Raw genomic sequence first — 14,720 nt, forward strand, 5'->3', positions numbered from 1 at the left:
CTTCATGATCAACATATAGAAACAGGACTTGTTAGGCAGCCATCTGTCTCTGAAATGCTATCACCAAGACAACTGACATCTGTTTCCAGTTGGGTGATTAATTCAGGGGGATAATGACACATATTTCATATCATTATGATATGAAATCATAAGTCTCTTGCAAGTCTTTTCATATACATAAAAAAATGATTGCTTCCATTGTAATTGTGGAAAGCAGAGGTGTCTTGCTCTGGGCAGAATTGCAGCAAGGATGCTTGGGAGCCTCTCTCTTGCTATGTGCCTGCACTTTGCTGTGCTTTTGGGGTGCTACCAGAGAATCCCTGCACTGTTTAAAAACGAACAAGGGTTTGTGATAATTTGGGGTCATGACTGTAGGGCTGGAAGGAACTAGCAGCTACAGCATGAGGATCAGCATGAGAAAGATAATAAGGTATTGCTATGTGAAAAATGCAATGGAAGTTTAATATGGTTTGAGTGTGTCTGGTGCCGATAAGCCACCAGGCATTCAATATTGCAGCTACCTTACATAGCTTTTGCTTTCTTCTGCCTGCACGTCTCATGTTCCTGCACATGAGATGGGAAGAAAGGAGGTGGGAGGGATGCAGGATCTTGCCTTTCCCCACAGCTCTCAGTCACTTCAGGTCTAGGGCTGATCCCATGGGAGCTCGCCCTTGTGGTGGAGATTAACGAGCCCGCTTGGTAAATGGGACTCCTGGGTCTCCGACATCCCACAACAGCTTTAGCTGAGCTGGGAGATTGGGGCATGGGGTCATTTATCAGCTCTGCCATGTAGTGACTGTCATAATTTTTTATGAAAGTATAATGACTCAGGCATATTATCTTTCAAATTATGCCATTATTATACTACGGAATTTTGGTTGGTGTGTGTTTGTTTGTTTGTTTGTTTGATGTTGTTTTGTGTGTGTGTGTGGGGGGGGGGGGGGGGTATGTGTTTATTTTTTGGGGTGATGGTGAACTGTTGGTCAGAGATATCAGTTAGATGAGTAGGAGTTTACTCAAACTTTGAGTAAAAGTGTCCTCCATCCTGGCCATTTATATAGTAATGCATTTAATCCATTTTCAAATTTTCAGTTATACCAAGCATGATGATCAGGTGAGCTGTGCTGGATGACCTAAGCTAGCTTCATGAGTATTCTGGGCATTATCATGTTTTAGGATTAGTCCCGTGGTGTGATATTGTGGCAGAAAAATGGTAATAATCAATATATTCTTCACCCACAATTCCAGAATAGCCTGGAGTTTATTGCAGCATGATCAGCAGTACAACAGTTTAATAAAATTGAATTTAGCTAGCTTTTTAGGCTGGTTGCTTGCAGAAATAGAAGAACCACGCCTTATTGGTTTGTATTTAAATTTTTTTCTTCTTAGCTCTAAATGTTAAGGTTGTTTACTAATTAAATGAAGCTTAAATTCTGAAGTGTCTGATGCTGCCACTAGAGAATTGCCAGTACTGTTCTGATCACTCTCTGCTTTTCCACATTGAAGCTAGCTCCTAGTGTCTGATTGCTGTTGCTGTTTTAGACCAGACTGCTTGCACTACTGCAGTATTAATTTTGCACCATACAGTAACTTTTCAGATTATTCCAAAAGAAAGGGAATTGATGTCTTGAATTTCAGTAATCTTTATAATGCCAATTAAAAAAAAATAACTAAATAAAAGTAGAATAATTATAAAAATGCGATGTTCATTCCTATTACTCAATCAGAAGAAAAGATCAGGCAGAAGTTTGTTGCAGAAATAATGCCCAGTTTTAGATGGAGTAACTTGTTAATTCCAGCATCTGCACATATACAGCTATCAGGGAGTTGCTGGGCTACATGTGTTTGTTTTTTAAACATCTGTCAGCTAAGTCAGAAATCTAAATGTTGAGTGTTGCATTGGTTATATTTCTGGATTTCTTACATTTCCTAGTGGAATTTTATTTTGTATACTAATCATTGGAGAAGATAGAGATAAAAATAGGATTGTGTTTGTGTGCATATACAATTTCTTTGGACAAATGATTTGGGCCATTCTCCTTAATTATATTACAAATACAAGCAAATATATTAGATGGAGTTGCATTATTTTTGTCTTAGGTATTGTACTGTTGGTGTGGATCGCCATTGTACCATTGTGCTTTTCCTGTCCTAGTAATGAAATACAGGCTGTGCAGTGCCTTAAGCTACACTCACAGTTTGATGACATCTTCTAGCTGATCACTGCAGCCACGCTGCAAAACTTATTTCATTGTCATGTATGAAGTAGGCTCCAGTTCACTTGACAAAATGTCTTGCTGCATAGCCCTTGAGTGCACGGTATTGGTTTCACTGTTACATGGTACAAAGAAGACATTCATTCACCAGCAACTAACTTGTGGGCTAAATATGTGCAAGACTTTTAATGGTGTTTTGATATAAAACCTTAAGGTGTTCCTAAGGTATTGCATTAGGCAACTTTACTATTACACATCATTGGCCTATATTTGTGATATTTGACAGTTGTGATAAACACTGTCAAGGATAATCCATCACAGAACAACTTTTTGGCATTTCAGGGTGTTTGTCTCAGAACTCAAATATAGAAGTGCCTCAGAAAACAGTATTTTACATTCATTAGTCAAGTATCAGGCTTTACAAATCCGTTTCAAGAAGAAAACAAGTGTCTTCATTTGACAATATGTAGTTCAGATGAGCAAATAGATCTATTAGCTGAGGATGATATGTTTGTGTAGATTGCATCTTTAAATCCCTACTACTACCACTTCTCTCTTGGGTTGACCACCTTTTTAGTGGAATAACAAAATATGGAATAAACTTAGAAGTGTTTATGGTGTTTAAAGATCTGTATTGTTTTGAATATGAGCACACTTTTTGAAATAGGTTAACCATTTAGACCTGTATCCTGATCTCTGATGTGGGAAGTCCCACAGGACTCCTCTCCTGTTCAGCAGCTGTATGAAGTCACAGATAATTGCTTTGTGTGGATTTCTTTGCCTGGTTTGATATGGCTAATAAGGCATTCAAAGCACTGAGGACCTCAACATGACCCACGAACTGTAGATTGACTTAAAAATCTCTGGGTAGATGCTCTTGATGATGGGGAAGCATTATGAAAGAAACAAGTTCAATGAAGTGCATTACCTGAGTAATGCTTAAAGCAGCTGTAGTTCTTTCACGTGTTTCATACAGTTAAATACTGAGATAAACTGTGCACCCTTGTGTTTAACATTCAATGTAAACTGAATACATAAGTCTCCCGAATGCCTCTGGCATTTCAGTATGCTGTGCTGTCTGAAGCTGTGCTTTATGAGTGCTTCTGCAAATTTAGACTAACGTGAGAGAGAACATAACAGGCCTGTGGGACTCCGCAGCTTGGGTCTGCTGCTGGGCTTCAAGGTCTCAACAACTCTCTTCAGCTGCCTCTCATGTCATAGCCCATCATTTTATAGTTACAGGCAAACAGGATTTTCTTGATGTTCAATGATGTCGGATAGTGCAGTAAAATTTAACAAAGTGTGAGTGAATTCACTTGCCTATGGATAGGAGGTCACCGACCAGAATGACGGCTGTGTTGCTGTACCATAACCTGAGATACTGGATCTAAGAGATGCCTTTGGAAAGTTGTTGCACTTTCTTTGTTGTTGTTTTCTGTTTTGTTTGTTTGTTTGTTTGTTGTTGTTGTTGTTTTGTTTTGTTTTTCATGAATGTTAGTTCTTAATATTACTGCTTAAACTGAGGTAGTTGTTCCCTGAAGAGGTACCATTTTCAGGGTTTTTGTGGGTACTATTACTTTCTCTAGGATGAGTGAGAAATTCCTTTCGACTGAAGGGTGTTGACACGTGGTGGTCCTAAATATAGTGGGAAGTACTGTCTTCTGGGAGTGAATGGAGGCAGCTCTGGAGTATGAAATCATACACAGTTTGCAAGAGTTATGTGAGGATACCTCTGAGGACAGAGGCTTGCTTCTGCAGTTATGGCTGCTTTACACTTTGAAGCAATTGTAGCCATTAAAGAATAGCATCAAAATATGTGTTTGTTTTTGTTTTTGCCAATAATGCTTAAGTTTCCTACTTTCTGCTTCTTCTCTTCTGTTCTTCTGTTGCCCCAAGATCAGTGTTTTTTTTGTATGTGGTAGGGACATGGAGAGGTACAGGTGGGGAGTAGTTGGAGTAAATTTGGAACACTTTTTCAGCAGTGTTTTTGGAGTTTAGACAAGCAGAAGGCATTTGAACCTGTCCACTGATGGTCAGGTTTGTGTGCAATAGAGATTTTTCATTGCATATGATAAAAGTAGTAGACCACCAGGACAAGGTTGGGGAGAATGTTTGTCCTGGTTTTCTTACATGAGGATGATTCTCCAAGATAAATGCAAACTCTGCATGTCATTCAGAGATTACCTGCAAAAGGCATGGTGAATAGATTTAAAAGTAATACTATTTGATCATTGTGCAGTTCATTTTCTCCCTTGTCGCTGTCTCAAAGTATTTCCTGGCTGTTCCTCACTCTGGTCCTTAATATCCGCATATTTCCCATACCTATGAATCCCTTTCATTCACTTTTTGCCTCCATCTCTACGTTTCCAGTCTCTCCCTCCCCTTCCCTTGTTTTTGCTCCTGCTTTGCTGACTCTCTTCCTGTGTCATTTTTCTCTCCTCCTTACTCATCTGTGAGCCTATTTCTCGTTTTCTGCATCCATACCTACTTTGGTATCTTCCTCCATTTTACAGGATTTTTCCTCTGATCTCAGTTCTCATTTTCTCTGTCTTTTGTTGCCTTGCACTGTTCTCTGTCTCCTTAACCTGCATGGTAGACTAACTTGTTAAAATGTTTAAAGTGAGAATGGTCTCAGTCCAAATGGATCTTTATTTAATGATTACAATGTGTTCTTTTTAATGAGATCTTTTTGTTACTTTTTCAGGTCTTAAAAATTAGCTTGATTGGCCACCGGAAGCGTGTTCTGGCATCTTTGGGAGACAGGCTGCACGAAGATCCTCCTCAGAAACCACCTCGGTCGATAACCCTCAGGGTGAGTCCCCATGAAAATTTGTTTGCATTTCTTTAAAAGTCAGCAAACATTTCATAATATTCACATGAAATCAATGGCTGCTTTGAGTGGGATTCAGCTTAATGTCTCTTTGGCAGTTTACAGTGTGGATGTCTTAGGCTGACCTGATCAGCCACACCTGGTCTTATAGCCATTGGAGAAAATTTGACATTTTTACTGGGTGATTCATCTGACCTCGTTCAGATGTCTACGTTAGGATGAGATAAGTAGTGTCTTAGAAGTGCCAGCTTATCCTCTCAGCTGAAGAAGTTAGCTCAGGATCAGACGTCTACAAGCTGCATGTCTACATCAGCCCTTAGGAGTCCCAGCCCAAGTGATCAATATTGCAGAACAAGAGTTACTGTTTTGCGTTCATGTTTTGAAAATGCTTTCACTTACTTTTCAGAGGAATGCTTTATACTTTCTTTAAAGATTGCCTCTTGAAATTGTTGAGATAAAAATGCCATCAAGGTGTTACTGTGTATAAAAAATTTATTTGCATTTTTATTTTTTATTTGTATTCCCACCTTCAGAAGCCTTGTTGCAGTGTCCCTGTTTTTTTTTTCACACTTGCCCAGTTTTAGTCTCCTCTCATTACACCAAATTCTCTCAGTTTCTTTGGTCCAGCGTCTTTGCTGTCTGTTACCCTTACCAAGTTATGGTCTGATGACCCATTCCTACTGTGTTCTCTGCAAGGGAGTTCATATTCATCAACACTTTTTATTTTGGTATTTTAGGTAACATCTCCTGCATTTGATTGGTTTTGATTACTGTCATGGGGCTGAATTTGTGATTGGAATCTCATTTGGGACTAACTTTCCAAATGTCAGAGAGTGGCCTGTGCTCCCAAGTTAAATTTCCTGGTGTAAAGAGAAATAGAGAAAGACAGAATGAGGGCTCCTGATTTCTGTGACCAGCCTGTTTTCAGCCTGCTTAATCTCAAATGCCACATATAGACATCTTAAATCCAAATTCAACCTATTCCTAATGCCATGTCAAAAAAAGTGTCACAAGCCTATGATGTCCTGCTCTAAGGCACATAGCACAAATGTGTGGATATTTTTCTAGTATCTTGTATTTGTTGTATTATGTGAATAATTTCCTGACGCATGGCAGGTGTTAAAACACTCCCAGGAAAAGAGGAAACACGGGCCAGCATTTGAAAGTCACACATTTTTCCTCAGTACTGTCAGTGCCTTGGACTGGGGAATTAGTTCCTCTTCAGCAGGTGGGAACGTTTCCACAGCCTATGTTACTGGTTAGAATTGTGTATTCTCAGTTAATAGTGAAGATAAAGCTGGATGTCCTCCATCTGTAGTCAAAATGATAAAAAGTAGTGTGCTGCTCCACAGCTAGAGCTACTGGTGCGGGCAAATGCTAAAAGTCATTCGTCACTTCATAGTATTGGAGTCTTCACAAAGAATCTTAAAGTAAAGGACATGAGTTTGGAGTACAATTTCTTTCATATCAACCATGCCACTTCACCCAAAACAAAGACATAGCATTTGGTCTGTAGTTTGCAATAATTTTAGCTTGAAAATTGGTTTAAATAAAATATCCGCTGCTATTAGATTGATTTATATCTAATAGAAAAGATTGTTCCTTATTAAAAGAGTCTCTCTTTAAGGTCCCATGGTCAACCTAATTATTGCTAGCACTTTATCTTTTTTTTTTTTAACTCTTTTCATATTAGTTTTTAAGGTATTTTATATATTTAAAGGAAAAAAAAGTTAAATATTTAGAATAGGAACAAATAGACTAATTTCCAGAAAACACATTATTTCCACATTAACTGTGTAATAAGGGAACATTATTTTGATTTCTAAGTCATATACTCAAAAGTTAGAAAATGCTGAATCTCAGGTTACCTGTGCAGTCTTACTTTCCTTTCTTGAGTGCATTATAATGTAATATTTAATTACATGACCAGTTTCACTGTTTTTCATGGAACCCCACCCTCACCCAGTCAGCCTTGGAGGTCAGAATTTAAACTAGGTATGACAATTTAGAGTGAAATGTTGAAGAAGTGTTAACATTAGTAATGATAGTTTAACACAAAATTCAATGCACTAGAAAGAATTCCTTTTTTTTGGAGCTGGCTAGACAAACATCAGTGAGGCATCAGGGATGCCAGGGTGGCCTGGAGAAAGATCTCCTGAAGATCACTTTCCAGCCCTGAACTGCGTGGTTCCAGCTTGTGGTGGGTCTGAGAGGTGGGGACAAAGGAGGTTTCAATAATGAAATGTATTGTCAAGCATCCCTGCGTTCACAGTGGGGTGGAAACATGGTAATGAATACACAGTAACTAGCAACAGCACAGTACTGAATACGTGATAGCACGCTGCATGGCCATCCAAGCCTGATCTGCAGCTCTGTGAAGGAAATGAGAAAGTGGGTATGGAGTGAAGAAGAGTAATGAAGGAAGAATGAGAGAGAGCTTCGTGATTAAAAGAATAGCTGTAGCAATGAGAATACAGATTCACACCTGCTTTTGCCACAAAGCTCTTGGATAATTCTTGGCAAGTTATTTAAGTAATTGCCTCATAAACAGTCACTAATTGTATGTTACAGACATTCTGCGTATTTGACTGGAGTCTGGAGTCTGATTTATACAAGTGCTAAGCACACAGTACTGCAAATTAGATCAATAGAAGCAGGGTTTCAAATACAAGCACTTGGAAAATCAGGCAATAGATACTGTAATTGGGCATCCAGAGTGGCTGATATTTATTAGCCTTTGTCTGTGTGTCTCAGTTCCCTCGCACTAAAGTGGTGATTATAAAATGCCAGAAGTCACAGGGTGTGGTGAAAATAAATTGACTGAAGTTTGTAAAGCACTTACAAGCATCATGAAAAAGACAATATTAATCATTCTATCTTCAGAGCAGGATCTGAATAGAATTTAGGGAAGAGGTTTGGGGCCATGAAATGAGGTGAGAACAAAATACTGATTACACAATAACTAATGGTAACATGGTGCTGAGTATATGACAACATGCTGCACAATTGAGGATCCATCTGTGCTGTGAAGGACTTCTCTGAGAAAATAGCATGAAATCATACAGTTAAATAGTGTACCGTAATGCAGAGGCACCGTTATTCTTTTATTTCTTGCCTTTGTAATTCTTGCCTTTATAGCAATCTTCCAATATTGATTTTTGGGTGAATTTCTTCTTTATATGCAGTTTGATAAAATATGAAAAACTTGTGGAACCTTGATAACTATTGCAGACTCTTCTGACACTGAGAGCCACTGATGGCCATGTCAGTCGATTGGTGCTAGCACTGGGTGAAGTGTGGTTAGGGTAAGAAAGAGGTTACATACCTCGCTGGAACAGCAGGTAGCAGCAATTAGAAAGGAAGTCTTTTGGTGCCCCTGTACTCAGATTATTTTCAGCAGAGGGCTGAGTGCACCATTGTGTCAGTGCTAGGCCTGTGGAAGAACCGGGAACAGGCTTTAGGGATGATGCCTCACCAAACCTTCTGAGTGTATGCAAACTCCAGATTTTCAGAAGACTTTAACTGGGCCAAATGTAGGTGGATTTGCATGAAGGAGGAAAAGACTATTCCTGAGAGGAAAACATTCCTTTCTTTGCCCTGGGAAATGTCAAGTACTTGTCTCAGATCACAGGCAAGCTAGAGAATTAAAATAAAAATAATAATAATGGAAAAAAAAAACTCAGTGAATTAAAAGTTGTAAACAACTACCCTGATTTTAGTCAACCAATGTGGAAAACACTAACCTGTTATTGTGACTGTGAGCAATAATGTCACGTAGACTCCTACAATTCAAATGTTAACATCAGATATTACTATTACTTGAGCACAGAAAGAGATTTGCAACTTTTCTTTCCATTTGGAAGAGATTACAACTCTGTTTTCTTTCACTATATCTTGTTTCTTAACAGCATGGAGTAAAGTAGCTTAATGCTTTGCAGAATTAGGTTTGGTTCAATGTAATCAGGCATGAAATATCCACTTTAATTCTTTATTTAAATGAAAAAGCACTTTTTTTTTTTTTTTTAACCTCCATGCACACTGGAACAGTTTTTTGCTGCTTCTCATTGTGGGGCATGTTCAGGTCCCTTCTTGCTTTTCAGTATTAAAATACAGTATTACAGCAATAGGTAATTCAGACACTGCAAACACACTCCTGGGTATGTTCTTTGCTCCAGAGAGCTTACTGCCAGAGGAACCGCTTGTGTCAGAGAAGTTGAGCATTGTGGGAGAGGAACTTTTACACCCTTCCAGTCACTACAGCAGTGTTTTACTGTACATGCTGGATGGTGTGTCCACTGACTGAACAGCAAGGTGTAGCTCTGATGATGATGATTGCAGTCACCAAGGCAGTGCTGAGCAGTGGACTTGGGCACTGGTGTTTGTAATTTGTGTTTGAACAAGTGATGGGGTGTGCAAGAGAACAGGTGTTTCCAAAGGTACGTGCGGTGGCTGTCTGTCACCAGTGTGGTGGCAGATCCTGGTAAAATGTGTGATCAAGAGGATGTGTTTAGCTGTTAATCAGATAGAGGTCATGTATCAATTTGCATGGTATTTGCACATTGACTGATACAAGGTCACAGTTCAGCACAGGAAAAGCCTGGTGAAATGTTTGTACTCTGATGCTTTCCATCATTCTAGGAATTGTTATTTGGCTTGTTTCTGATGTCCAGTACCTCAAGTTAAAGTATGTTCTGCAAGACCTATAAAAATTGTAAACAAATTATCTATATTTTGTAAATGTTCATGCATTTATTTTTTCAGGCAAGGGATGTTGCTAGAGTTCAAATCACTTTCAAATCACTTTTGCTTCTCAGAGTGGCTTAAAAAGTGGTGAAAATGTATTTCATCTTACAAACACCTAGTCCTAAATCACAACTTCATTTGGGCCTTGACAAGAAGTAACTCACTGTTTATCTCTCTGTCAGTCCTAGTAAGGGACTGCTATATTATGCAAGGAAGTTTTGGGGAAGGAATTTGCCACTTGCTCAGACCAGTAATGAAGTATTCTTCCCTCCAGGTGGGCTCTGCACCTTTGGTAGCACATTTTTGGGCAAAGAGCCAGTTTTCTGAGTGCAGTCTGTCACCTCCCTAGCCACATGCACAGGAAGAAGAGAGTCGTCTCCTAGAACCTGCCTTCCTCCTGGTCATGTACAAGGGAGATGGAGAGGTTCTGAGGAAAGAAAATGACTGCTTGCTCTGTGCCTATTTTTTTTTTTTTAAGTATTATATGAAATACACTTTAAAATGTGAAGTTTGAACAATATGCTGCTCTTGTTATGCTGTATTTTTGTCCTCTCTGTTCAGGAACCCAGTGGTAACCACACTCCTCCTCAGTTGTCTCCATCACTTAGCCAAAGCACTTTCACTACTGGTGGCTCCCTGGACGTTCCCCACATTATCATGCAGGGCGATGCAAGGAGGAGAAGAAATGAGAACTATTTTGATGATATTCCTCGGTCAAAGCTGGAGAGGCAGATGGCACAGGTAGGATTACAACTATGCCATTAAAAGGCTGCACTTTGCTGCAGTTGGTTACAGAGCTAATTCTAACCGTAGCTATGGGTCATGCATATATTAAGGCTGAATTGTAAACCACAAAGATTGACATTTTTTCCAAGCTGGGTGTTCCAGTTCTATTTCAAATACTGTAAGTTGGTGTGCCGTTTCTCTTGAGAGGAAGAGTTTTGGGGGTGTTTAGGTGCCTGCAGGCTGAGATGAAGGTGCCTGCTGCATACCAGAACATGCAGACTCCCACTGGCACTGCCTCTGCCCCTAGTTTCTGTAAGAAGGTGCAGATTCCTCAGTTTCTGAGCAACTTAGATAAAAATGAGCTGGCAAAAAATCAGAGGACTGGTGGGTGCGGTGATGAGGGTCAGCAATCTGCTAAACTTTGATCTGGGGATACATCTGAGTGTTTAATAAAAGATTTAACTGTATAACAGCTCATTTTAGCATCACAGCAGCACTACATCCGCATGGACATTAAATCAAGCTGTTCATGAAAGACTAAAGTAACCTCCATCTCTAAAAATCTTCACCCAACCAAAATATGGGTACTGATAATTTTAAATCAAGCACGTGTTGACCAGAGTAATATCCTGTACCACTCCAAAGGTCAGTAAAGTTGAGCTTTGGCATCTTGTCAGCAAAAATGCCTTAGGATGAACTGAGCTGTGTTTTGGTGGCACATACTATGCAAGACAGCCATGCTTTGCAATGCATGCTGGGGACACGCCTTCGATTTGCCATTGGAAGCAGCCGGGCAGCCCGTGCAGTTCACAGCGTGGCTCATCCCAGCACATAGCAGGATGCTGCCTTCAGCCTTGCCTGATACTTCCCAGTGGTTGTCAGGCATAGCCCAAAATAGAGTCTCTACCCAAAATCCAGCCTCGAAATGGAAATAGCTATGCAAATAACTATATTATGGTTAACATAATGAACAAAAGGCTGCAGTCTCTGAGCTAATTGCATGAACAAGAAGAAGTAATTAAATAAACAAGCAAAACAAGGTGCTGCTGTTACCTGGGAACACAGAAACAAATTGAATTTGATCTGTTCAGAGGACATTTCTAGGCAAGTGAAATTGCATTTGTTAGGGCGGGGCTGTTTCCTTGACTTTTTAAATCACCTCATTTTCTGCTGTATTTTCTGCTGTGTAATGTTATTGTACAGAATTAAGGGGAAAGTTGCCTGGTGAATGAGCTTGTTTTCCAGTCAAAGTCTGCTGGGCTTTCGGGGCAAGAACAAGGCTGAGCTGAAGTCCAGCATGGAAAAACCTACTTCTTACTGTGAAAATATTTCTTTGAAGGTCATGAAACTTAGTAGTGTGAAAATTAAGTACGCACTTGCTCATGGCTGAGTAGACTGGTTCATCTGCTTAGTTTATCACATCACTTGGTTTACAAATCCCCATTCTCACTTCCTCTTTTAGTCTTTTAGTCATTAACATTGGAGAAGAAAAAAGCCATAGTAGCAATTCTTCCTCTCTACTTTTCACTCGTTTCTCTTCCTCCTTGAAGTCCTGATATTCCCTTGAGGTATGACACACTCGTACCTCAGAGATTTTCTTCAGGCAGTTGAGATTGCTTTTCGAGAGACTGTAATATGTTGCATAGGCAAAGAGAGAACTGAGTAGTCAGTACTTAGGCCACTCCAAACCACTTAAAACCAATTATATGATCTTTTATTTTTTTTTTTTTTTGAAGTGGAGGAGGTGGGGAAGGCAGCAGTTTATACCTAGTTTGTACCCACTGCATGACTTCAGTGCCTTCTAACTTTCACTGTGGAATATAACAGTTATCCTTTGGGACTCCAAAGGGGAAAATGGGTTCAGTGAAATCTGTAAGACAGTATTTTCTGTTAGTCCCTGAACTCCAATCTGTTTGGAGTCTTTCTCAGCTCTGCCCCCAAATTCTGCATTGCTGATGTATGCAAAATTCCCTTTGACTTTAATGGGAAAGTCAGTGACTCCCTCTGGTGATCATTCTCACTAAATTGGACTCACCCCATTAAGAGGCTAATCAGGGATTTCTTCAACCATTCTGGCCCAAAAATAGATTTTTAAATTTACTTTTTGCAATATGTGAAGTGGCACTTTGTGCAAATAAACCGTATTTCCATCAATTTTTTTTCCCCTAAAGCCCCTTTGAAACTAAAGGTGTGATAATTATTTCTGGAAAATAAAGGATATCCATTTGATTAACATGAGCCTTCTGCTCCATGTTTTATCTAACAACTTCCTCCTTGCAGTTTTCAGGCTCCTTTGGCTTATGTCAGATCAACACAACTTCTGAGGCTGATACCAATCCTGCTTTCCAGCTAGAATATTTCTCACAAACAAAATAATCTAGAGTGATTATTGGAAGAACCATATTATTTATCTTAACCATTTCTTTGCTAAGCTGTTTGCATGCTGCTGTATGAATCCGCATGTTTACTGGATGCCATGGTAAACAGATGTGCATAACAATGTCTTTGTTGTGATTTTTTGAAAGGATTGTAGGTATACTGTTCACAATGAAATTAATGGGTATTTTATGGCCTTGAAGAGAGAGGCAAACACAGGAATGAGAGCTTTTTCATGGTATTGCTTTCATGAACTTGATTAGACTATGCTAGGATAAGGCTGTTTGTAGCCTCAATTTAAAATTTAAAATCTGAAGGGGATATTCTGAGAAAATCACAAGATCTAAAGTTGCCATCCTTACTATGGCCTGTGTTTTCACTGACATTTTACATGGGAATCATCAAGCATGTTGATCTTTGCATCAGATATCAACCAGTGTTTGTTGAAACAATGAGCACATCAGTTTAAATCTGTTTTCCTTCGATTTGCTAAATGGGCTTACACAATTCTCTAAATCATAATCAAATCTGCTTGTAAGTAATACAAGACTTTGTTTCCTGGAGGAAACACTGATTTAAATTTACTTAATGTGGGTGGTTTTGTCTCAAGGCCAGCATGTACCTTCATTCACAGTTCCCTAGCAGACTGTTTGCGACCTAAGAGGAAAAATCCGAATATAAACAATGAGTCTAACCAATTTACATTCCCCACTGGAGTAGGTTTGGTCATCCAGCTCTCCAGTTCACATCCAAACTGTTAACTGTGGAACTCTTCAGCGTCTGGTTGGATAAATCACAACTGCCAAGAAGGTAGTACAGAAGATTGTGAGATAGTTTGTTTTCAGAAAAAGGAAGAAGAAAAAAAATCAGAAAGGCTTGAGTAGTCTGAGTCATCTCTGACTGTGGATGTTGAGTTCCGTGCCTGCAAGCTGCACATTAATACGATCAAATTAAAGTAGTTTAAAATAGCTGAGATTGCTCTTAAGATTGCCTAGACCTTTAAAATAGAAGTGAAGTCATAGAGGCAAAGCCTAAGAAATCAGAAAGAGGAGCCCATGGAAGGCAGTGGGCTCTTAATTCACCCTAGACATTGCAGGGAAAAAAAAAAAAAAAAAACGTGGACAAGAGCTTGGGGGGTTGACACACTGAAAACACCCTCCCCATGGCAAGCAGGCAGGGAGGTGTGGGGAGTGCTGGTGGCAGGAGCAGGGCTGGCACGTGCTCTCCCCACAAATGAAGGCACCGTGTGCCCAGAGGTGCCGGAATTCTGTTGTTTTGGGAGGGGGCACGTGGGTGGGAGCCTCTTCTGGGCTCTCAGGAGAGCTCTGGGCTGTCGCTGACTTTGGTAAAACAGGTAGTGAGTCAGGTTAAGCTTTCTGGTAGGATCGTCATGGTCCGTATGGGGGGGCACCCCAGTGGGATGTGATGGGAGGTAGGGAATCACATAGATCCGAGAGTTGGAAAAAATATTCACAAATCTTAGCAAGAGTAGTTCTTTCCCAGAAATGCTAACCCCAAACTTAATTCTGAAAGCCCTTCTGGGTGCTTTGGTTCCCATTGGCTGAGGGATTCTATTGTTCTCTTCCCTAAAGCACAAGCTAACCAAACTGTAGTAAGTTTGAAATAAAGCTTCCCCCAACTAGTGGGATACTGCTTTGTAACATTGTTTTGTGAGATATAGTAATTCACTGAAGGAAGGGTTACGACTGATGTCTTAGAGGTCTTTTCCAACCTAAATGATTCTATGATTCTGTATGTAGAAGCTGGTTATTTAAATGGATTTAGTAGCTGAGATCCTTTTTCTACAGTAGAGGAAAAGAGTAATAAAA

General features: G+C 39.7%; 1 protein-coding gene across 7 annotated transcripts in view; it reads left to right on the forward strand.

The window, feature by feature from the left end:
• The window catches only part of ANKS1B (ankyrin repeat and sterile alpha motif domain containing 1B), a 439,810-nt gene that overhangs the window by 383,340 nt on the left and 41,750 nt on the right, over positions 1 to 14,720 (forward strand). For 6 of the 7 annotated variants that reach the window (XM_035551795.2, XM_035551794.2, XM_035551796.2 and 3 more), the window contains 2 exons: positions 4,921 to 5,028; positions 10,351 to 10,530. In XM_035551795.2, coding sequence (XP_035407688.1) covers positions 4,921 to 5,028; positions 10,351 to 10,530 — 288 coding nt within the window. The remainder of the gene's footprint in view (positions 1 to 4,920; positions 5,029 to 10,350; positions 10,531 to 14,720) is intronic. The other variant, XM_050708106.1, reaches the window with a different exon arrangement.

The sequence above is a fragment of the Cygnus atratus genome, chromosome 1, assembly GCF_013377495.2.
Source record: "Cygnus atratus isolate AKBS03 ecotype Queensland, Australia chromosome 1, CAtr_DNAZoo_HiC_assembly, whole genome shotgun sequence".
Classification (NCBI taxonomy): domain Eukaryota; kingdom Metazoa; phylum Chordata; class Aves; order Anseriformes; family Anatidae; genus Cygnus; species Cygnus atratus.